Source organism: Equus asinus, chromosome 4, assembly GCF_041296235.1.
Source record: "Equus asinus isolate D_3611 breed Donkey chromosome 4, EquAss-T2T_v2, whole genome shotgun sequence".
Taxonomy (NCBI): domain Eukaryota; kingdom Metazoa; phylum Chordata; class Mammalia; order Perissodactyla; family Equidae; genus Equus; species Equus asinus.
In genome coordinates, this window is record NC_091793.1 from 19,629,676 (window position 1) to 19,651,714 (window position 22,039).

Genomic DNA, 22,039 nt, shown 5'->3' on the forward strand with positions numbered 1-22,039 from the left:
ACAGCAGAGGACAAAGGCCAGTCTCAGCTCCCCTTATAAAGGGGCCCAGGCTCATCAAACCCTCAGGGTTGGTGAGAGAGGCCTGCCTGGCCTGGTCCTGGTGCCTGGTGTGGTGAGGGGCCCCAGTGTGTCCAGAGGAGCCCAGTGTGCACTGAGGCAGCCATGGGGCTGCTGACCTGGGATAAACTGGGGCCTGTGGCTGTGGCCGTGGCCATCTTCCTGCTCCTGGTGGACCTGATGCACCGGCGCCAACGCTGGGCCCCCCGCTACCCCCCAGGCCCCATGCCCCTGCCTGGGCTGGGCAACCTGCTGCAGGTGGACTTCCAGGACACGGTTTGCAGCTTTACTCGGGTGAGGAAGGTGGGGGTTGGCAGCAGAGGTGCTGGGGACCCCACGTAGCAGCAGATCGTGGGTGGTGAAGCCACAGGCTGGACAAGGAGCTGGTGGAAAGGAGGAGGCAGGTGTGAGAGGCCTCCTGGGGGAGGGCAGCTGGGCAGGGCCTGGGGGACAGTTTGAATTTTCCAGGCAAAGGTCAGAGAGGGCAAAGGCCTGGAGGGGGTGGGCCTTGGCAGAGGGTTCGGGATGCAGTGGGACAGAGCTTCAGTTCTGTGAGCCTGAGTCCCTTCTCATGACATCTGGGGGAAAGGTCTTGAGATTGGGGGAAAAGGAATCTGGTCATGAGCCCCATTGAAATCAGGAAACCGAAGTTGAGAGGGGACAGTGACCAGGTTCAAATCTTTTGCTGCTGTGAGACCTTGGGCCTCACTGCTCACCTCTCCGGGCTTCATTTTCTTCACCTGTAAAACGGGAATGCTAACTTGGCCTGCTGACAATGTTGGTGACCTTTGCGAAGTCATAGCTGGGTGGTCTGATCCAAGCTGAGGTCCTCATCCCTACAGAATGTGACCTCCAGAGTCACGAGGCCAGATTAAGTTCCTCCAAGCCCTTGCTGCTGGCTGCCCACGGGTTCCCCAAGGCTTCTGCCAGGAGACTGGGGCGGGCGCCAGGCAGGAGCGGGACTTCTCCAACGCCCTTGACCCTGGCCTGCAGCTGCGGCGCCGCTTCGGGGACGTGTTCAGCCTGCAGCTGGCCTGGACGCCCGTGGTCGTGCTCAACGGGCTGGCGGCCATTCGCGAGGCGCTGGTGCACCGCGGCGAGGACACCTCCGACCGCCCACGTTTCCCGGTCTACGAGCACCTGGGCTTCCGGCCGCACGCGAAAGGCAAGCGGAGGAGGGGCGGACCCCGGCCCAGCGGGAACTGGGCCCGCAGTGACTAGAGACCTGGCAGGGTCAATTGGAGGCAGGGTGGGAGACCCGCGGTGCAGGGAAGAGTCAGGGAATTTGTAGGGGCGGCAGCTGGAGGAGGGAGCCTGTGCTAAGGGAAGGGAGGCGGGTGTGGGCGGGGCGGAGGGCGTGGTCTCACAGGGAGTGGGCGGGCCCCGGGCTATGGGGAGCTTGCAGGGGATGTTCCAGGGGCGGGAATGAAGAGAATGGAGTCAGTGTGGGTGGACCAGGGCCTTCCCTGAACTGGAAGGGGGTCACGGGGGGCAGAGCCAAGAGTGGGGCCAAGACGTACCCCCGGTGGGGAGAACGGGCGTGCAATAGGGGCAGGCGGATGGTGGGACCTGTCCCCAACCAGAAGTAGGTGTAAATGGGCGGGACTTGGTGATCTGGGGGTGGACGTGGATATTGTGGTTGGAACAGGAGCCGGGAGTAGGGGTGCGACCATCTATGCAGGGGATGCGACTACGAGAGCAGGGCAAGTGGCGGACCGGGATCTGTCCTATTGGGGGGCGGAGGACAGACGCGCTAGGGAGAAAGGTGTGCGCGCAGAGGAGGGGCGAGGTCACAGCCGAGCCACGCCCACCTCTGCCCCGCCCACAGGGGTAATCTTTGCCCGCTATGGGCGCGAATGGCAGGAGCAGCGACGCTTCTCCGTGTCCACCCTGCGCAACTTCGGCATGGGCAAGAAGTCCCTGGAGCAGTGGGTGACCGAGGAGGCCTCGTGCCTCTGTGCCGCCTTCGCCGACCAGGCTGGTGAGTGCTGGGCTGAGGGCCAGGAAACAGGGATGGAGGCTGGAGAAGGGGAGATGGAGGCGACCCCCTGACCTGCACCGTCCCCTCCCAGGAAGGCCCTTCAGCCCCAACGCCCTCCTGAATAAAGCGGTGAGCAACGTGATCGCCTCCCTGACCTTCGGGCGCCGCTTCGACTACAACGACCCGCGCTTCCTCAAGATATTGGACCTGACAGAGGACATACTGAAGGAGGACTCCGGCTTCGTGTCCCAGGTGCGGGGTGAAGACGGCCAAGGAGCCCCACAGGCGAGCTTCGTGGAGGGGCCTCAGCCCTGCAATGGGCCTCTGCGGAGCAGGATTTGTACAGACGAGTGTTGGGTCAGCGGGCCCAGGAGGGAGCTAAGGAACCTCTACCTCCTTCAGTGGAAGCCTCTGGAACCCCTGAGATGTAGATTTTAGGTTTATCCTCTTGAGTCCTAGGCAGGAGAGAGGGTGGATGTACGAAGTTAAGGAGAAATCAGGTCAATGGTGGTGACACCCTGGGAGCGGCTGGGACTTGACTGTTGGAGGTGAACAGCTGAGCAGGGGGAGGACCCATCACCCAACATCTATGGCCCGCACAGGTGCTGAACGCGATCCCCGTGTTCCTGCACATCCCAGGGCTGGTCGCCAAGGTCTTTCCTGGGCAGAGGGCCTTCATGGCCCAGCTGGATGAGCTGCTTGCTGAGCACAGGATGACCCGGGACCCGGCCCAGCCTCCCCGAGACCTGACTGACGCCTTCCTGGACGAGGTGCAGAAGGTGAGCCCCCAGGGACACAGGTGGTGGGTTGAGGGGCCCATGAGGTGAGCCCAGGTAAGATGGGGCCTAATTATCACCTAGTAATCAGGCAGTCTGGTTGATGGGTGCAGAGTGGGAGGCCACTGAGGGGCTTCCTCGCCCTTTCCCTGAGCCCACCCTCTCTGCATGGCCCAGGCCAAGGGGAACCCGGAGAGCAGCTTCAATGATGACAACCTGCGCCTGGTGGTGGCCGACCTGTTCTCTGCTGGGATGGTGACCAGCTCGACCACGCTGGCCTGGGCCCTCCTGCTCATGATCCTGCACCCGGATGTGCAGCGTGAGCCCAGCCTGGGGGCCTGGTGGGATGGGACAGACAGGAGAGGGACAGGCTGGGGGCCCTGAGCTTGGTTTGACCACCAGGAGCTCTGAGCAGAGGCTGGGCCCTGGCTCACAGGTCAGAGTGACCTTCTCCTCCATGTGGGCACAGCCCCTGAACAGGAGTCAGGAGGAGGGTGGGGCCTAGTCCCCTGTGTTCTGACCACTGTGGGGACGCTTGTCTGTGCAGGCCGTGTCCAACAGGAGATCGATGAGGTGATAGGGCAGGCGCGGCGACCAGAGATGGGGGACCAGGCCCGCATGCCCTTCACCATGGCCGTGGTCCACGAGGTTCAGCGCTTTGGGGACATCTCCCCACTGGGCTTGCCCCACATGACATCTCGCGACATTGAAGTACAGGGCTTCCTCATCCCCAAGGTAGGCCTGCCCCCCTCCTCAGCCTAGCTCAGCACCACGTGCCCCCTGGGAGCCCCAGCATGGCCATTAGGTGAACCCAGTCCCCCTAATCCTCACCTGCACAGGCACCAGCTGTCCAGCCTGGGTGGGTGTGGGGATGAGGCAGAGGCCCCGTCCATTCAGAGCCCCAGCCGGCAGGGTGGGGATAAAGACAACTAAAATCTCCCGCAGTGTGTTGGAGGTGCTGTGCATGCAGGGACAGGTGGCAGTGAGGGCTCCCAAGGGAGGCAGGTCACTTGGTTCTGCCTTGGGGACAGGGAGGGTGCCAGGAAGCTTCTTGAGCTGAGATTGATTTGAAAGAGTCCAGGAGAGTGGAAGCAGAGGCTGTGGCCCATGAGTGTTTGTGTGGTCCAGACCCCACTCATGCCAGGCATCTCCTGCCAGGGGACCACGCTCATCACCAACCTGTCATCGGTGCTGAAGGATGAATCCATCTGGAAGAAGCCCTTCCGCTTCCACCCCGAGCACTTCCTGGACGCCCAGGGCTGCTTCGTCAAGCAGGAGGCCTTCATGCCCTTCTCAGCAGGTGCCTATGGGGAGCCCGGCTCGCTGCCCCTCCTGGGGAGTCTTGGAGGCGTGGAGCCCAGGCCCCCAGGCTCACTGACCCCCATCCCCACCCACAGGCCGCCGCTCGTGCCTCGGGGAGCCCCTGGCCCGCATGGAGCTCTTCCTCTTCTTCACCTGCCTCCTGCAGCGCTTCAGCTTCTCGGTGCCCGCTGGGCAGCCCCGCCCCAGCGACCACGGTGTCTTTTGCTCCGTAGTGACCCCGTCCCCCTACCAGCTCTGTGCTGAGCCCCGCTAGAGGGGAGCACCAAGGCCCCAACCCTCTACTTGTGGAGGCCCTGATGTCCAATAAACCATTCTGATGGCTCCAACCTGGCTTGAGTCCCACCTGAGCCCCCTGAGCAGCCTCAGGCAGTGATGTGGCCTCAGCAGCCTCCCCAGGGCAGCTGCTTCCCCCGCCTGATCCAGCCTTACCTGGCATTTGACCCCATTTGACAGACAGATATACTGATGCTCAGAAGATGACAGCTTGTCCCCTAGTCACTCATGCAGACCCAACACTGGCTGCCCTGGTTGGTGACTAAGTCCATGTAGGCCTTGACTCCTGGGTGTCAGGGGGCGGGAGGAGTGTGAATGGGGTTCTGATGGAATCAGCCCATCCCGGGCTGGGGGAGCGCCCTCAGGTTCAGGGATTCACTGCGAGGACTCACGGGAGTCAGAACAGCTGTTATACTCACGGTTATGGTCTTTCCAGAGAAAGGATCCAGGCAGAATTAGCAGTGGTCAAAGGCACATAGGTGGAGTTCAGGAAGAGTGGGCACAAGCTTCCAGCTGTCTCTCTGAGGATTCGTGCAGACAGTGCTCAGTTCTGCCAGCAGTGATGTGTGACACAAGCAGAGAGTTTGCTCACCAGGGAGGCTCCCCCGCGTTAGGGTTTCCAGGGATTTTGTTGGAAGTCAGTCACTTAGACTCGGAGAGCTGCATGGCTGACCTCAGTTACTCAGTCTCCAGCCCCCCTCAAAGTCAATCAGTGTGGCCCACAGCCCCGCCATCAATCACATTGTTGACATCAACTGTGTGGTGTCACCCAGGGCCACGGGTATAGAGACACTTGTCAGGCAGGTCATCCTAAGAGCGAAGGGGCTGTTTCTCAGGAGCTTGTCAAGGGCCAGGCATTTTTCTCAAGTGTGCCGGGATTAAAATCCCAAACCTACTGAGTAAACTTTTCACTGCACAGGCCCCCACCCTGGTTTTTGGCTCCTACAGGAAAATGGTTGTATTTGTTTGACTCTCTGCATTGTGTGTGTTTAGGAAAGAAATGCACATAGCATATAATTTACCACCTTAATCATGTTTGAGTGTACAATTCAATGCTATTAAGTACTGATATTGTTGTGTAAACGTCACCACCATCCGTCTCCAGAACTCTTCATCCTACAAAACTGAAACTCCATCTCCATTAGACAATAACTCCCCACGTCCTTTCCCCATAGCCCCTGGCAACCACCATTCTACTTTCTGTCTCTGTGAATTTGTCTATGCTAGGGAGCTCATACGCAAGGAATCATAGAGTATTTGTGTGATAAGTGACTGACTTCTTTCACTTAGCGTGTGATGTCCTCAAGCTTCAGCCATGTTGTACCATGTGTCAGAATTTCCTTCCCTTTTTAGGCTAAATAATATTCCATTGTACATATAGACCCCATTTGCTTATCCCTTCCTCCGTGGATGGACACTGGGTTGCTTCCACCTTTCAGCTACTGTGAATAACGCTGCTGTTCACATGGGGTACAACTATCTCTTTGAGACTCTGCTTTCGGTTTGTGGATATATAACCCAGGGACTTTTTCCCACAGCAGCTGTGCCATTTTACACTCCCACCAGCAGTACACAAGGGTTCTGAATCTCCACATCCTCATCAACACTTGCTTTTTCTGTTTTGATGATAGTAGCCAGTCTAATGGGTGTGAGGTGTTATCTCATTGTGGTTTTGGTTTGCATTTCCAGAAAGATGGGGGACGTTGAGCTTTTTTCATGTGCTTATTGTCCATTTGTATACCTTCTTTGTAGAAATGTCTATTCAAGCCCATTTTACAATCGGGTTGTGTGTTTTGTTGTTATTGTTGCTCTTGAGTTTTAGGAGTTCTCTATATATTTCAGATATTAATCTCTTATCAAATACAGTCGTGCAGCCCCTAATGACATTTCAGTCAACAAAGATGCTATATATGACGGTGAGCCCATAAGATAAGTACCATATAACCCAGGTGTGCAGTAGGCTATACCATCTAGGTTTGTGTAAGTGTACTCTATGATGTTTACAAAATGACAAAATTGCCTAAAAACACATTTCTCAGAACGTATCCCCGTCATTAAGTGACACGTGGCTGTATATGTTTTGCAAATATTTTCTCCCATTATGTAGGTTGGTTTTTTACTCTGTTGATAGTATATATTTTTTTAAGATTTTATTTCTTTTCCTTTTTCTCCCCAAAGCCCCCCGGTACATAGTCGTGTATTCTTCGTTGTGGGTCCTTCTAGTTGTGGCATGTGGGACGCTGCCTCAGCGTGGTTTGATGAGCAGTGCCATGTCTGCGCCCAGGATTCGAACCAACAAAACACTGGGCCACCTGCAGCGGAGCGCGTGAACTTAACCACTCGGCCACGGGGCCAGTCCCGATGGTATATTTTGATATGCAAAATTGTTAAATTTTCATGAACTCCAATTTGTCTATTTTCTTTGGTTACCTGTGCCTTTGGTGTCATATCCAGAAATCACTGCCAAATCCAACGTTAACCTTTTCTCCTATGTTTTCTTCTAATAATTTTCTAGTTTTAGCTTTTACATTTAGGTCTTTGATCCATTTTGAGTTAATTTTTGTAAATGGTGCTGGGTGAAGGTCCGACTTCATTCTTTCACATTAAGATATCCAGATTTCCCAGGACCATTTGTTGAAAAAACTGTCCTTTCCCCATTCAATAGTGTTGGCACCCATGTCGAAATCATTGACCCATATATGAGGGTCTGTCTCCGGGCCTTCTGTTCTCTTCCGTTGGTCTATGTCTCTGTCTTTATGCCACTGCCACAGTGTGTTGATTACTGTAGCTTTGTAGTGAGTTTGAAATAAGGAAGTATGAGTTTTACTCCTTCTCAACATTGTTTTGGCCATTTGGAGTCCCTTGAGACTCCATATGAATTTTAGGATTGATTTTTCTAATTCTGCAAAAAAGTCATTGGGGTTTTGATGGGGATCACGTTAAATCTGTAGACGGTTCTGAGTGGTGTTGACGTCTTGACGATATCAAGTCCTCCAATCCATGAACATAGAGGTCTTTCCACTTCCTTGTGTCTTTCCTTTCTTTCAGCAATGTTTTGTAGTTTTCATGGTACAAGTCTTTCACCTTTTTGATTAATTCCTAGATATTTTATTCTTTTTGATCCTATTGTAAATCAAGTTGTCTTCTTAATCTTAATTTCGGATTGTTCTTGTTAGTGTATAGAAATACAGCTAATTTTGGTGCATTGATTTTATATCGTGCTACTTTACTGAGTGTATTTGCAAGTTCCAACGTGATTTTTTTTGTGGCATCTTTAGGTTTTTCTATATACAAGATCATATCATCAGCAAACAGAGATAATGTTACTTCTTCCTTTTCAGTTTGGATGCCTTTTCTTTCTTTTTCTTTCCTAATTGCTCTGGCTAGAACCGCCAGTACTCTGATGAGTGGAATTGGCAAACATGGGCATCCTGTCTTTGTTCCTGATGTTAAAGGGAAAGCTTTCAGTTTTTCACCATTGAGTGTCACGCTTGCTGTGGGTTTTTCATATATGGCTTTTGTTCTGTTGATGCAGTTTCATTCTATTCCTAGTTTGCTGAGTGTTTTTAACATGCAAGAATGCTGAACTTTGTCGAATGCTTTTTCTGCATCAGTTGAGGTGATCATGTAGTTTTTGTTGTTCATTCTGTTATGTTGGCGTACAATGTGGATCAATTTTCATATGTTGAATCCTTCTTGAATTCCGTTAATAAACTCCACCTGGTCATAACTCTTTCCCACTTGTATAATCATTTTAATATGCTGCTCGATTTGGTTTGACAGTATTTTCTTGGGGACTTTTGCCTCAATGTTCATGAGGGATATTGGTCTGCAGTTTTCTTTTCTTGTAGTGTCTTTGTCTGACTTTGATATCAGGGTGATGCTGGCCTCATGGAGTGAGTTAGGAAGTGTTCCCTCCTCTCCCATTTTGTGGAAATGTTTGAGTAGGATTGGTGTTAATTCTTCTTTAAATGTTTGGTAGAACTCAACAGTGAGGTCATCAGGTCCAGGGCATTTCTTTGTTGAGAAATTTTGATTACTCATTCAACCTCCTTATTAATTACAAGTCTATTCAGATTTTCTGCTTCTTTATGATTCAGTCTTGGTAACGTTTGTGTCTCTAGGAATTTGTCCGTTTCATCAATAGGTTATTCAGTTTGTTGGCATACAGTTGTTCACAATTATAATACTTTTTACTTCTGTAGAATCAGTAGTAATGGGCCCACTTTCATTTCTGATGTTAGCGATTTGAGTCTTCTCTCTTTTTTTCTTAGTCCACCTAGTTAAAGGCTTGTCAGCTTTGTTGATCTTTTTGGAGAACCAACTTTTGGTTTGATGGATGTTCTCCACTATTGATGTAGTCTCCATTTCATTTATCTCTGCTCTGGATTATTGCCTTTGTTTTTTAGCTTTGGGTTTTGTTTGCTCTTCTTTTTCCAGATCTTTCAGGTGTAGAGTTAGGTAATTGATTTGAGATCTGTTTTAATGTAGCCACTTACAGTTACAGACTCCCCTCTGAAGATCACTTTTGCGGGGTTCCATAATTTTTAGTATATTGTGCTGTCATTTTCATTCATCTCAAGGTGTTTTGTACTTTCTCTTGTGATTTCTTCTTTGACTGGTTTTTTTAGGTGTATTGTTTAATTTTCACGTATTTGTGAACTTTCCAGTTTTCAATCTGTTAATGACCTCTAGGTTGTGGTGGATGAATATTCTGATCATTCTCAAGTCAATCCAGCATGCCTTGCATGCAGAGGCGCACATCAGCCGCTTCATCTGGAAAGTTCCACATGGCATTTAAAGGGGGGGAGGAATAACCCCCTCTGAAGATAAAGGCAAGTTTTCAGTAGTCTCCTGATTTTGCCCTGCCCCCACTTGACTACATTCTTGGTGCTCAGAAGTCATAGAGATGCATACGTCTCAGCATGATTTGTCCCTTTCGGAGCATCCCTGACACAATCCCATCAGATGAAAAACGAGCTTGGTGCAGTGTCAGCATCTAGCCCCAGCCTCTCCTTTACTTCCGTTTTAGCTAATTATGTGTAGAAATAACCACTGGATTGTATATAGGCCTGCTTCTTGGGTTGGGTTTTTTTTTTTTTTTTTCATTTCCTTACATATCAGTCACCAACCCTTTGGAGGTTAGCTCTATCAGTTCCCAATTCCGTAGGTGACTTCTACCTCTAGTAACCAATCAGGTTGCAGCTGCTGTGTCACCCCACGAGTGATGCAGAAATCCTTCAGGAATGAAGGTTCATCATTCACCACCCTCAATTCTTCCTTTTCCCAAACTATGACTTTACCTTGTTCCAATGAGTCAGGGTTATTCTAATGAATGCCACTATTGAAGCCAGCTGAGTCTGGGGCCTGAAGACCATCTTAGAGTCAATGATTTGCTGGTGGACTCACAAACTTCTTTATTAATGCTGTTATTTGCATGGTTATTGTCAGTGTTTGGGATGCTAGAACGAAATACCATAGACTGATTGGGTTATAAACAGCAAACATTTATTCCTCACAGTTCTGGAGTCTGGGAAGTCCAAAATGAAGGCTCTGGAAGACTGGATGTCTGGTGAGGACCCACTTTCTGTTTCTAGACTGTCACTTTTCCACTGTGTCCTCACCTGATGAAAAGGACAAGGGATCTCTCTGGCTTCTCTTTTATAAGGGCATCAATCTCATTCATGAGGACTCCAACCTCATGACTTAATGAGCTCCCAAAAGCCTCTCTAAAAAATGCTATCACCCTGGGGATTAGGTTTCAAAACATGAATTTAGGGGAGACACAGAGATTCTGTCTATAGCAGCTGTGGTTTATGACAATGAAAGGATACAGATTAAAATCAGCAAAGGTAAAAGACACCCAGGACAGACAGACAGAGACACATGAGAGCCCAGCACAGGTTTCCATTTCTCCTCTTCCAGGGGAGTCATATGTACAACGTTTAAATCCCCCAGCAACCATGAGTGACACACGCATAGAATCTTGCCAGTCAGGGAAGTGCAGCAGAACCTTGACATTCAGAGAATTTATTGAGGTTGGTGTCGCAGGCATGGAGCACCTGTGTGCCTGACAGGAGTGACTAAGTCTCCAGCCCCTCCAGAGTCCAGACAGGTACAGGGAGATGCAAGGTCCCCACTACATGTCACATTTAAAGTATGAATGATCTGGCAAGGCCTGAGGTTCCAGGAAAACAAAGACATCGTTATCCAGCAGAATATTCCCAGAGCTAAAGGTCATCTCCCAGGGGCTGGTCAGGGGCTAGTCATTATTTTATAAGTGCAGGATTTGAACCCTCCAAACTTTCTCACTTTACCCTTTATTGCAAAGGACTTACTTGGCTGGGATGCCCACATCCCAGGCCTGACTCCACCCACCCCACCGCGGGCCAGCAGCTCAGCGAGCACCACAAGCCTGCTGCCCACTTCATCTACAGCATCTCAATAGGTTGGGATCTCAGGGATGGCTGGGAAGCCATGTGCCAGGTTAACACCCAGGCTCAGTTCTCAGGTGCCAGAGCCCTGCCTAGGAAGCCTGATGGCAGTCCAGGAGTGAGCACTTCCCTGAACCTTCAGTCGCCACAGGATAGAACCCCCTTTCCCAGCCACTCAGGAATGCTCATGTCCTGCCACCTCCCCAGGAGGAGTTGCTCACAGCCAGCCTAGAGGTGGAGGAGGACACTGATCTGAGATCCGACCCAGGACACTATCCTCTGAGTGGCCAGATTAGACTGGGCTCTCAGGAGGCTTGGCCAGGGACAGGGAATGAGCCCTGTGCGCCCCAGGCATGTCCCAGAGACAGGGGTCAACCTGGGACCTATTTGACAGTGGGATGCCCACAGGAGATGGAGACCACCTAGAAACCTTAGAGGAGGACACCTGGCTCTCCTCCTTGCTCTGTCCTGACGCTCTGTGATGCTGGGCCTTCCCTTCCTGCCCTGGGCTTCTGTTTCCCCTTCAGCAAATGAGATGGTATATCATCTGGCTGTTGGAGTCTGTCTTTCTGCTCTGACTCTGTGGCTGTGACCTTGTCAGCTTGGATCCTGCGCTGCGAGGGCGGGTCCGCACGGAGTCAGGCGGGGGCGGCCAGGCCCGGGCTGCAAGCTGCGCTTGGCTTCTGCTCTTCCTCTCTGTCCCCAGGGCGGAGCGGGAATGAGGGGTTTCCCCAGGGCGCTCCAGGCCGCTGGGGGAGGGGCAAGGCGAGCAAAATGCCCCCAACTTTCCCAGCGCCCGGGCTGGGCTGCAGCTCCCTGCCTGATTCTAGGGTGCTAGCCCAGGATTTGCCCCGCATCGCGTTGGGGACCCAGGGTTAAGTCTTGATGCTTGGGGGACCAGGGCCGGGAGCTTCCTGCTCTGCCATCGTGCTGACGTCACCTCTGGACTCTAAGTCTCGGGTCGCAGTGCCCAGAGGACCCTTCCCTGCTGGGTGAACCCCTGTGACATGCGTGGTCCCTGGAAGCGCTCACTCCTCCACCCCAGCAGCTTCACCAGAGCACAAGCCTAGCCAGGGCGGGCTGAGAGTGTTTCTCAAATAAGAAATCTCAGTAACTCAGAATTTGAGAGGTTTTAGTATTTTATAAAATTATTTTATTGAGGTCATAGTAGCTTATAACGTTGTGCACATTTTAGGTGTATGTTATTATATATCAGTTTCTCTATAGACTGCATCATGCTCACTGCCAGTAGTCTAGTTTTTATCTGTCACCATACATACATATGTGCCCCTTTACTCCTTTCGCCCCCTCTTCCCTCTGATAACCACCAATCTGTTCTCTTTATCTCTGTTTATCTTCCATATATGAGTGAAATCATATGGTGTTTGTCTTTCTCTATCTGACTTATCTTGCTTAGCATAATTCTCTTAAAGTCCATCTATGTTGTCGCAAATGGCACCATTTTGTGGGTTTTTTTATGGCTGAGGAGTATTCCATTGTATATATATACCACATCTTCTTTATCCATCCGTCCATCCATTGATGGACACTTGGGTTTCTTACACATCTTGGCTATTATGAATAATGCTGCGATGAACATAGGGGTGCATGTATCTTTTTGAATTACTGATTTCATGTTCTTTGGATAAATACCCAGTAGTGGAATAGCTGGATCATATGGTATTTCTATTTTTAATTTTTTGAGAAATCTCCATACTGTTTTCCATAGTGGCTGCACCAGTTTGCATTCCCACCAGCAGTGTATGAGGGATTCTGACAGGTGTAAGGTGATAGCTCATTGTAGTTTCGATTTGTATTTCCCTAATGATTAGTTGAACATTGTTTCCTGTACCTGTTGGCCATCTGTATATCTCCTTTGGAAAATGTCTGTTCATACCCTCTGCTCATGTTTTGATCGGGTTGTTCATTTTTTTGTTGTTAAGCTGTATGAGTTCTTTATGTATTTTGGAACTTAACTCGTTGTCGGATATATGATTTACTAGCATTTTCTCCCAGTTAGTTGGTTGTCTTTTCGTTTTGCTGATGGTCTCCTTTCCCATGCAGAAGCTTTTTAGTCTGATGCAGTCCCATTTGTTTATTTTTTCTTTTGTTTCCCTTGCCTGAGTTGACACAGTATTCAAAAAGATACTACGGAAACCCATGTCAAAGACCATACTGCTTATGTGTTCTTCTAGGATTTTTGTGGTTTCAGGTCTTACATTCAAGTCTTTAATCCGTTCTGAGTTAGTTTTTGTGTATGGGGTAAGATAATGGTCTACTTTCATTCTTTTGCACAGAGCTGTCCAGTCAACTCCACTTATTGAAGAGACTTTCTTGTCTCCATTGTATGTTCTTGGCTTCTTTGTGGAAGATTAGCTCTCCATGGATGTGCGGTTTTATTTCTGGGCTCTCAGTTCTGTTCCATTGACCTGTGTGTCTGTTTTTCCGCCAGTACCATGCTGTTTTGATTACTACAGCTTTGTAGTATATTTTGAATTCACAGGGTGTGATGCCTCCAACTTTGTTCTTTTTCCTCAGGACTGTTTTGGATATTTGGGGTCTTTTGTTGTCCCACATGCATTTTAGGATTCGTTGTTCTATTTCAGTGAAGAACGTTATTTGGCTTCTGGTTGGGATTACATTGAACCTGTAGATTGCTTTAGGTACAATGGGCTTTTTAACTATGTTTGTTCTTCCAGCCCATGGGCATGGAACAGCTTTACATTTCTTCGTGTCTTTGATTTCTTTCAGTCATGTCTTCTAGTCTTCAGCGTCTAGTTCTTTCAGCTCCTGCTTAAACTTATTCCTAGATGTTTTATTCTTTCTGTTGTGATCATCAATGGGATTGTATTCTTGATTTCTCTTCCTGCTAGTTCGTTATTAGTGTAGAGAAATGCCAGTGCTTTTTGTATGTTGATTTTGTACCCTGCAACTTTGCTGTATTCATCGAGTATTTCCTATAGTTCTGGTGAATTCTTTATGGTTTTCTATATATAGAATCGTGTCATCTGCAAATAGCAACAGTTTTACTCCTTCCCTTCCAATCTGGATCCCTTTTATTTCTTTTTCCTGCCTAATTGCTCTGGCTCAAACTCCCAGGACTGTGTTGAATAGGAGCGGGGAGACCGGGCAGCCTTGTCTTGTTCCTGTTCTCAGAGGAACAGCTCTCAGCTTGTCACTGTTGAGTATGATGTTGTCCCTGGATTTGTCATATAGGCCCTTTATTATGTTGAGGTTGAGATGGCCCCAAAGGCTGCTCTGTGACTTTGACCTCCTGACGTGACCCCTGAGACTCAGTCTCCTCCATGCCTTTGGGACCATAAAGCCACCTGCCTTACAGGGCTGTGGGGAGGACACACAGAGTGAGCAGCAGTGCCTGGCATGCGAGTGCCTCATTAATGTGAGCTGCAATTGCATAATGATTGCAAAAGCCGTTGGCCTCACGGTTGTACTGTGTACTCATTGTACTCATGAGGTTTCCTCAAGGCCACCCTGTCCTGCACAACAGGCCCCTAGTATCACGGGGCCATGCCTGAATTACAGGCATGTCTGTCCCTGCCCTTCATATCCATATTAGAGTGACTGCTCGGAAGGGCGTGACACATCCAAAACAAGGGTGGATAAAGACAGTTTATTGAGGGCCACTGTGTGACCAGCACTCAGACCATCCTGCTCCCCTAACACCACCTGATTCTCTGACAGTCCTGGGTAGAGAGGTGCTGCCCACAGGACTGGACACTCAACTAAGATGAACCAGAGGCCACAGCCTGTATCCGGGAAGTCCCCAGAGTACCCGTGGTTCTTGCCTTCTGGTCTGTGGAGTGGCCTCAAAGCTGGTCTCCCCGCCTCCTGGAGCCCCAGGGACCCCAGCTCCCCACAGTCCAGTCCTCAGCCAGACTTGCGAAGTGCCTCCCTCCCGCTGCCCCTCACCCCCTGCACAGGACTCTGCTGTGGCCCTGTTGTCCCACTGCCAGGTCACCTTCAACTGTGGTGCCAAGTCAGCCAAAGTTCTCCAGGTAGGCTTCCCAGAGAGTCCTGCTGCAGCCTGGGGCAGTGTCCCCGCGACCCTCAGAGCAGTCCCCGCACTGCTGGCCAGACCTGTCAGCTCTCTGCCTTCCTGCTCCTCCTCTTGGCATGAGCACCTTGGAGCAGGGGCCCACCATCGTCTTCCCACCAGGCTGCGAGTGCCCCGCCAGCACCCAGCACGTGGGACGTCCAGCGGGGCTGGAACACAGTCCAAGGCCTGAGCAAGGAACGATGCAGGGAAGGCCGGGTAAACTGAGGAAGGCCCACAGGGCCCCAGCAGGCTACACTCTCTGGCCGTGGGCCATGCAGGAGAGTGGGGCTGCGGGCATTCAGAAGGGGAGGAGCAGCTTTCATGGCCAAGCAGGCACTGCAAACTTTGAAAGCCAACAGCAAGAGGCCCTGGCCCCGGGGAGCCATCTCTGGGTGGCCATTTCTGAGTGGGGGATGTCCAGAGGCTCCCTGGGAAGAAGCAGGTCCTCTTACTGTTGGGGAGTGAGGGAGGGAGGGGGCTCATAGGGGTGGAGGATCGGGAGTGCCTCCTGCAGGCCCTGCTTCATCTGGGGGAGAGAATTCTCCAGGTGGTTCCAGGATGAAAGCTCACCTCACATACCCCTGGGATGGGGAAGGGGGCCTGACCCCTCCCAGGAAATGCCCCTTCCCCACCCTCTGGGCTCCTGCCCCTTCCCATTTGAGTGGGTTTTGGCCTCAGAGAGTTCCCATCAGCTTCACTGATTTAAAAACTCAGCCTCAAATCCGACCTCTTTTCTTGTTGAAGAAAGAGGGTGCCGAGGCCGGTGGGCAGCAGCCCTGCCCTGGCATCGTGCGGTCACCTCCCTGCTTGGAGGGTCGAGAGGCTGAGCAAGAGGGAGGGCCTGGGAGCCACAGTTCCATCCAGTAGGGGCCCCCACCCATGGGCGAGGGGTTTGCATCTTTTCTTGAGGCACTGCAGAGTCAGAGTGGGAAGGGATGGGAAGGGATGGGAAGGGAAGAGAGAGGACGTGGCCCGGGGAGAGGGAGGCGGCTGGCTAAGGGGAGGCCCAAGAATCCTTTCCATGTGGTCCTCAGCAGACCTGTGAGGGTGTAAAGACATTACATTGTCCTCACTTGCTTCCACCCCCTTGTCTTCCAGGAAGAGTTTGACCAGCTGATGTTCAAGGACAAAAGATAGCAAGGAGGAGGAAGTAGGCCCACTCTTCTGGGGACAGTCATATCCCATGCTACGCCACCCTAGAACCCTGAGCTTCCTGGCAGCTCACTCAACAAGGGCAAGTGCCCTCCCCACATTTCTCTGAGTCAGGAAAGTGGACACAGGCAGGAGGAGCTTCAGCACCTGGGTGGCCTCAGGAGCTGGGAGGTCAAGGACCAGTCTGTAACCAACTTAGGAAGGGTCTCCTGGCCTCTGAACTGGCTGATTGGGTGACTAGGGAGCTCTGAAACCAACCCTGCTGCCCCCCACCCCCCACCCCCAGATTCAAAGGCGTAACGGCTGCAACCAGGTGGAAACTGAGGAAGCTGAGCCAGCAGCCAGCTGCATGCCGGTCCTCGGCTTGCTGCCAGAGCCCACAGGTGGGCAGGGGAGGGGGTCGGGGCAATCAGCTCCAGGCAACCACTGAGAACAGGTGCCCTGATGCTGGGTCTCCGTGTGTGTGTGTGTATAAGTGGTGCAAGTATTAATGTGTATGTATGTGGGTTTGTGGGTGTGTAAATGTGTGTGTGCCTGTGCTGTGTGTCACTTTGTCAGCATGTGTGGAGTGTCTGACCCGTGAGTGTTTTGTGAGTGTGTGGTCTGTGTCTGTGTGTATTGAGTGTACTAGCGTGAGGTCAGGGACACCGAGAACTTCATTCCCCCCCAAACCCCCCGTTGTCCCTCTGATCCTATGACCTCTCCACAGCCAGGGCCAGTACAGACCTAGGGGGTGAAGGTCACTCGGGAGGAGGCAGGTGAGATATGGGGAGGTGAGGATGTGTTCTGGGGACGAGACTGTGACCCCATTAGGGAGGGTGAGCATAATGTGACAGGTGGGTGGCAGGATCAAGTCCAAAGACCCCTGGTTCTTCCTTGGAGCCTGTACAATGCTGGGAGTCAGGCTCAGGGTTGGGACATCTCTGTTCTCTCCACCCACAGCCCAGATAAGCACGTGCGGAGGGCAGCAGGGTCAGGACTTCTGTGCCACCACTGTTCCTGACCTTCCCCGGCCCCTCCCTGCACCCCCTGGCAGAACAGTCTTCCCAACCTGTTGACTCAGTGCAGAGAGCAAAGACCAGTCTCAGCTTGCTTTATTAGGGGACCTGGCTGGGCAAACCCTCACGGTTTGTGACAGAGCCCTGTTTGGCCTGCCCGAGGTGCCTGCTGTGGCGAGGGGTGCCCGTGTATCCGGAGGAGCCCAGTGTGCACTGAGGCAACCATGGGACTGCTGGCCGGGGAGACACTGGGGCCCCTGGCTGTGGCCGTGGCCATCTTCCTGCTCCTGGTGGACCTGATGCACCGGCGCCAACGCTGGGCCCCACGCTACCCCCCAGGCCCCATGCCCCTGCCTGGGCTGGGCAACCTGCTGCAGGTGGACTTCCAGGATCCACGCTGCTGCTTTACTCGGGTGAGGAAAGTGGGGGTGGCAGCAGAGGCCCTGGGGACCCCACGTAGCATCAGACAGCGGGTGGTGGTGAAGCCACAGGCTGGACAAGGAGCTGGTGGAAAGGAGGAGGCAGGTGTGAGAGGCCTCCTGGGGGAGGGTAGCTGGGCAGGGCCTGGGGGATGGTTTGAATTTCCAATCAAAGGTAGAGAGGGCAAAGGCCTGGAGGGGTGGGCCTTGGCAGTGAGTTTGGGATGCAGTGGGACAAAGCTTAAGTTATCTGAGCCTGAGTCCCTTCTGATGACATCAGGAGGAAAGGTCCTGAGATTGTGGGAGAGGAGTCTGGTCATGAGCCCCATTGAAATCGGGAAATTGAAGTTGAGAGGGGACAGTGACCTCGTTTAAACCCTTTCTGCTGTGAGACCTTGGGCCTCACTGCTCACCTCTCTGAACCTCGGTTTCTTTACCTGTAAAATGGGATGCTAACTTGGCCTACTGACAATTTCGGTGACCTCTGCAAAGTCATAGCTGGGTGGTCTGATCCAACGTGAGGTCCTCAACCATACAGGTTGTGACCTCTAGCATCAAGAGGCCAGATAGAGTCCCTGCACTCACTAACAGCTGATGGCCCAAGGGTCCCCCAAGGCTAGGGCCTGGAGACTGGGTCCAGCAGCCTGGCAGGGACCAGGATTGTCCAACGCCCTTGACCCTGGCCTGCAGCTGCGGGACCGCTTCGGGGATGTGTTCAGCCTGCAGCTGGCCTGGACGCCCGCGGTCGTGATTAATGGGCTGGCGGCCATGCGCGAGGCACTGGTGCACCGCAGCGAAGACACCTCGGACCGTCCGCTTGTGCCCATCTTCGAGCACCTGGGCTTTGGGCCGCGCTCAGAAGGTAAGCTAAGAAGGAGGGGATCGCGGGCCGGCGGGCACTAGGCTCGCCGTGATCTGAGACCCGGCAGGGCCAAATGGAGACAGAGTAGCGGACGTGTGGTGCAACGAAGGGACAGAGAATTTGAAGTGGCGGCAGGTGGAAGAAGGAGCCTGTGCCAAGACTGGGGACGTGGGTGCGGGAGGGGCGGAGGGCGGGGCCTCACAGAGAGGTGGGAGGTTCACTAGCCACTGGGAGCTGATAGGGTATGGCCGGGTTGAGGGGAACGAGGAGGACAGAGTCAGTGTGGGCGAGGCAGGGGGCGGGCCGGGACCTTTCTGGAACCATAAGGGGGTCACGGTGGGCAGAGCCAAGCTAGGGGTCAAAACCTGGCCCCAGTGGGGAGAGCTGGCGAGCAGCATTGGCAGACAGAGGGTGGGACCTGTCCCCAGCCAGAAGAGGGTGTAAAGTGGGCGGGACTTGGTGGCCTGGCTGGGAGGAATGGAGATTAATGTGGGCGAAGCAAGGGGCGCGGTGTATGCGCAGGGTAGGGGGCGAGGCCTGTACCGAATGGGGTGGAGCTGTGTGAACAAGGGCGGGAAGCGGATCTTACTCCCGGCGTAGACAGAAGAGCAGGTCGAGCCTGCGAGCAAGATGTAGGCCAAGAGGCGGGGTCAGGGCACACTCGAGCCACACCCACGTCCTCCCACCCGTCCCCAGGGCTGGTCATGGCGCGCTATGGGCAGACGTGGCGGGAGCAGCGGCGCTTCTCCGTGTCCACCCTGCGCAACTTCGCCCTGGGCAAGAAGTCCCTGGAGCAGTGGGTGACCGAGGAGGCCTCATACCTCTGTGCCGCCTTCGATGACCAGGCCGGTGAGTGCTGGGCTGAGGGCCAGGAGACAGGGATGGAGGCTGGGGAAGAGGAGATGGAGGCGACCCCCTGACCTGCACCGTCCCCTCCCAGGACGGCCCTTCAGCCCCGACGCCCTCCTGAATAAAGCGGTGAGCAACGTGATCGCCTCCCTGACCTTCGGGCGCCGCTTCGACTACAACGACCCGCGCTTCCTCAAGATATTGGACCTTACAGAGGACTTACTGAAAGAGGAGACTGGCTTCGCGCCACAGGTGCGAGGCTGCAGGAGGCCAAGGAGCCCTGCAGGCGAGCTCCGTGGAGGGGCCTCCGCCCTGCAATGGGCCTCCGCGGAGGAGAATTTGTACGGAGGGGTGTTGGGTCAGCGGGCCCAGGAGGGAGCTAAGGAACCTCTACCTCCTTCAGTGGAACCCATGAGATGTAGATTTTAGGTTTATCCTTCTGGGGCCCAGGCCAGGTGAGTGTCTAAGACCACACTTAGGGAGGAACCAGGTCAACAGTGGGGACACCCTGGAGGCAGCTGGGACCTGACGGGTGGGGGTGAACACTTGAGCACAGGGAACTGTGGGTCTCACATCTGTGGCCCGCACAGGTGTTGAATGCCATCCCCATGTTCCTGCACATCCCGGGGCTGCCTGCCAAGGTCTTTCCAGGGCATAAGGCCTTCATGGCCCTGCTGGATGAACTGATCGCTGAGCACAGGAAGACCCGGGACCTGGCACAGCCTCCCCGAGACCTCACTGATGCCTTCCTGGATGAGGTGGAGAAGGTGAGGTACCAGGGACAGGGACATGGATGGTGGGTTTAGAGCCCATGACACAAGCCCAAGCAAGGTGAGGCCTGTGTATCCCCCAGTGATCAGGCACCAGGGCTGATGGGTGCAGATGGGAGGCTATGTGGGGGCTTCCTCCCTCTGCCCCTGGGCCCACCCTCTCTGCATGGCCCAGGCCAAGGGGAACCCTGAGAGCAGCTTCAATGATGAGAATCTGCGCCTGGTGTTGGCCGACCTGTTTCCTGCGGGCATGGTGACCACCTCGACCACGCTGGCCTGGGGCCTCCTGCTCATGATCCTGCACCGGGATGTGCAGCGTGAGCCCAGTCTGGGGGCCCGGTGGGATGGGACAGAGAGGAGAGGGACAAGCCAGGGGCCCTGAGCTTGGTTTCACCACTGGGAGCTCTGAGCAGAGCTGGGCCCTGGCTCAGAGATCAGAGTGACCTTCTCCTCCATGTGGGCACAGCCCCTGCACAGGAATCAGGAGGAGGTCGGGGTGCAACTCCCTGTGTTCTGACCACTGTGGGGACGCTTGTCTGTGCAGGCCGTGTCCAACAGGAGATCGATGAGGTGATAGGGTAGGCGCGGCGACCAGAGATGGGGGACCAGGCCTGCATGCCCTTCACCATGGCCGTGGTCCATGAGGTGCAGCGCTTTGCGGACATCATCCCACTGGGTGCGCCCCACATGACGTCCCGTGACATTGAAGTACAGGGCTTCCTCATTCCCAAGGTAGGCCTGCGGCCCTCCTCAGCCCAGCTCAGCCCCACCTGCCCCCTGGGAGCCCCAGCATGGCCAATAGGTGAACCCAGTCCCCCTAATCCTCACCTGCACAGGCACCAGCTGTCCAGCCTGGGCGAGTGTGGGGATGAAGCAGAGGCAGCACTGGCCCCATCCATTCAGAGCCCCAGTCAGGGGAGGTGGGGGGGGGGGGCAAACTAAAATGTGCCAAAATGTGTTGGAGAAGCCATGCATGGAGGGACAGGTGGCAGTGAGGGCACCTATGGAAGGCAGGTCACTTGGCCCTGCCATTGGGAGAAGGAGGGTGCCTGGAAGCTCCTTGGGCTGAGACTGACTTGAAAGAGTCCAGGTGTGTGCCAGGCAGAGAGTGTGGCCCATGTGTGTTTAGTGGCAGTGGTCGGGGAGTCCTCCAGCCCTGACCCCACCCATGCCCGGCATCTCCTGCCAGGGGACCACGCTCATCACCAACCTGTCATCGGTGCTGAAGGATGAATCCATCTGGAAGAAGCCCTTCCGCTTCCACCCCGAGTACTTCCTTGACGCCCAGGGCCACTTCGTCAAGCAGGAGGCCTTCATGCCCTTCTCAGCAGGTGCCTGTGGGGAGCCCGGCTCGCTGCCCCTCCTGGGGAGTCTTGGAGGCGTGGAGCCCAGGCCCCCAGGCTCACTGACCCCCATCCCCACCCACAGGCCGCCGCTCGTGCCTCGGGGAGCCCCTGGCCCGCATGGAGCTCTTCCTCTTCTTCACCTGCCTCCTGCAGCGCTTCAGCTTCTCGGTGCCCGCTGGGCAGCCCCGCCCCAGCGACCACGGTGTCTTTGGCTTCCTGGTGACCCCGAACCCCTACCAGCTCTGTGCTGTGCCCCACTAGAGGGGGGCGGCAAGCACCCAGCCCACTCCTCATGGAGGCCCTGATGTACAATAAAGTGTGATGCTCCAACCTGGCTTGAGTCCCACCTGGGCCCCCTGAGCAGCCCCTGACAGTGATGCAGCCTCAGCAGCCTCCCCATGGCCAGTTCCTACCCCTCCTTGATCCAGCCTCACCTGGCATTTGACCCCGTTTGAGAGAAGGGTATACTGAGGCTTCGAAGGTGACAGCTTACCCCCTAATGACCCATGGAGACCCAACACTGGCTGCTCAAATTAGTGACAAATCTACACATAGATCCTGGCTCTTGCCGAAAAAGGCTGGAATAAGCTTCTCAGAGACATCAGTGAGGACCTAGGGGGGATGGGGAAGGCCTCACTCAGCATGGATGCCATCATTTCTGGCCCAACTCCACCCACTTGACCACGTGCCAGCAGCTCAGCCAGCACCGTCAAGTCTGCTACCCCCCTTCATCTATGACACC

The 22,039-nt window shown here is 53.8% G+C and overlaps 1 protein-coding gene and 1 pseudogene across 1 annotated transcript; both read left to right on the plus strand.

Moving 5' to 3' along the window:
* Window positions 1-4,391, plus strand: LOC106848497 (cytochrome P450 2D14-like). The gene is made up of 9 exons (XM_014868425.3): window positions 1-351; window positions 1,051-1,222; window positions 1,886-2,038; window positions 2,130-2,290; window positions 2,641-2,817; window positions 2,992-3,133; window positions 3,362-3,549; window positions 3,973-4,114; window positions 4,212-4,391. Exons 1-9 carry the CDS (start codon window positions 163-165, stop codon window positions 4,388-4,390), a joined length of 1,503 nt encoding a protein of 500 aa, XP_014723911.3. The 5' UTR covers window positions 1-162; the 3' UTR covers window position 4,391.
* A 2,251-nt stretch (window positions 4,392-6,642) lies between these two features.
* Window positions 6,643-21,621, plus strand: LOC106848500 (cytochrome P450 2D14-like; annotated as a pseudogene).
* Window positions 21,622-22,039: the final 418 nt, after the last annotated feature.

Coding starts and splice junctions, on each gene's coding strand:
- LOC106848497 (XM_014868425.3), top strand. CDS start 163: ATGGGGCTGCTGACCTGGGATAAACTGGGGCCTGTGGCTGTGGCCGTG. Junction 352..1,050: donor CGGTTTGCAGCTTTACTCGG/GTGAGGAAGGTG, acceptor CCTGGCCTGCAG/CTGCGGCGCCGCTTCGGGGA. Junction 3,550..3,972: donor AGGGCTTCCTCATCCCCAAG/GTAGGCCTGCCC, acceptor ATCTCCTGCCAG/GGGACCACGCTCATCACCAA.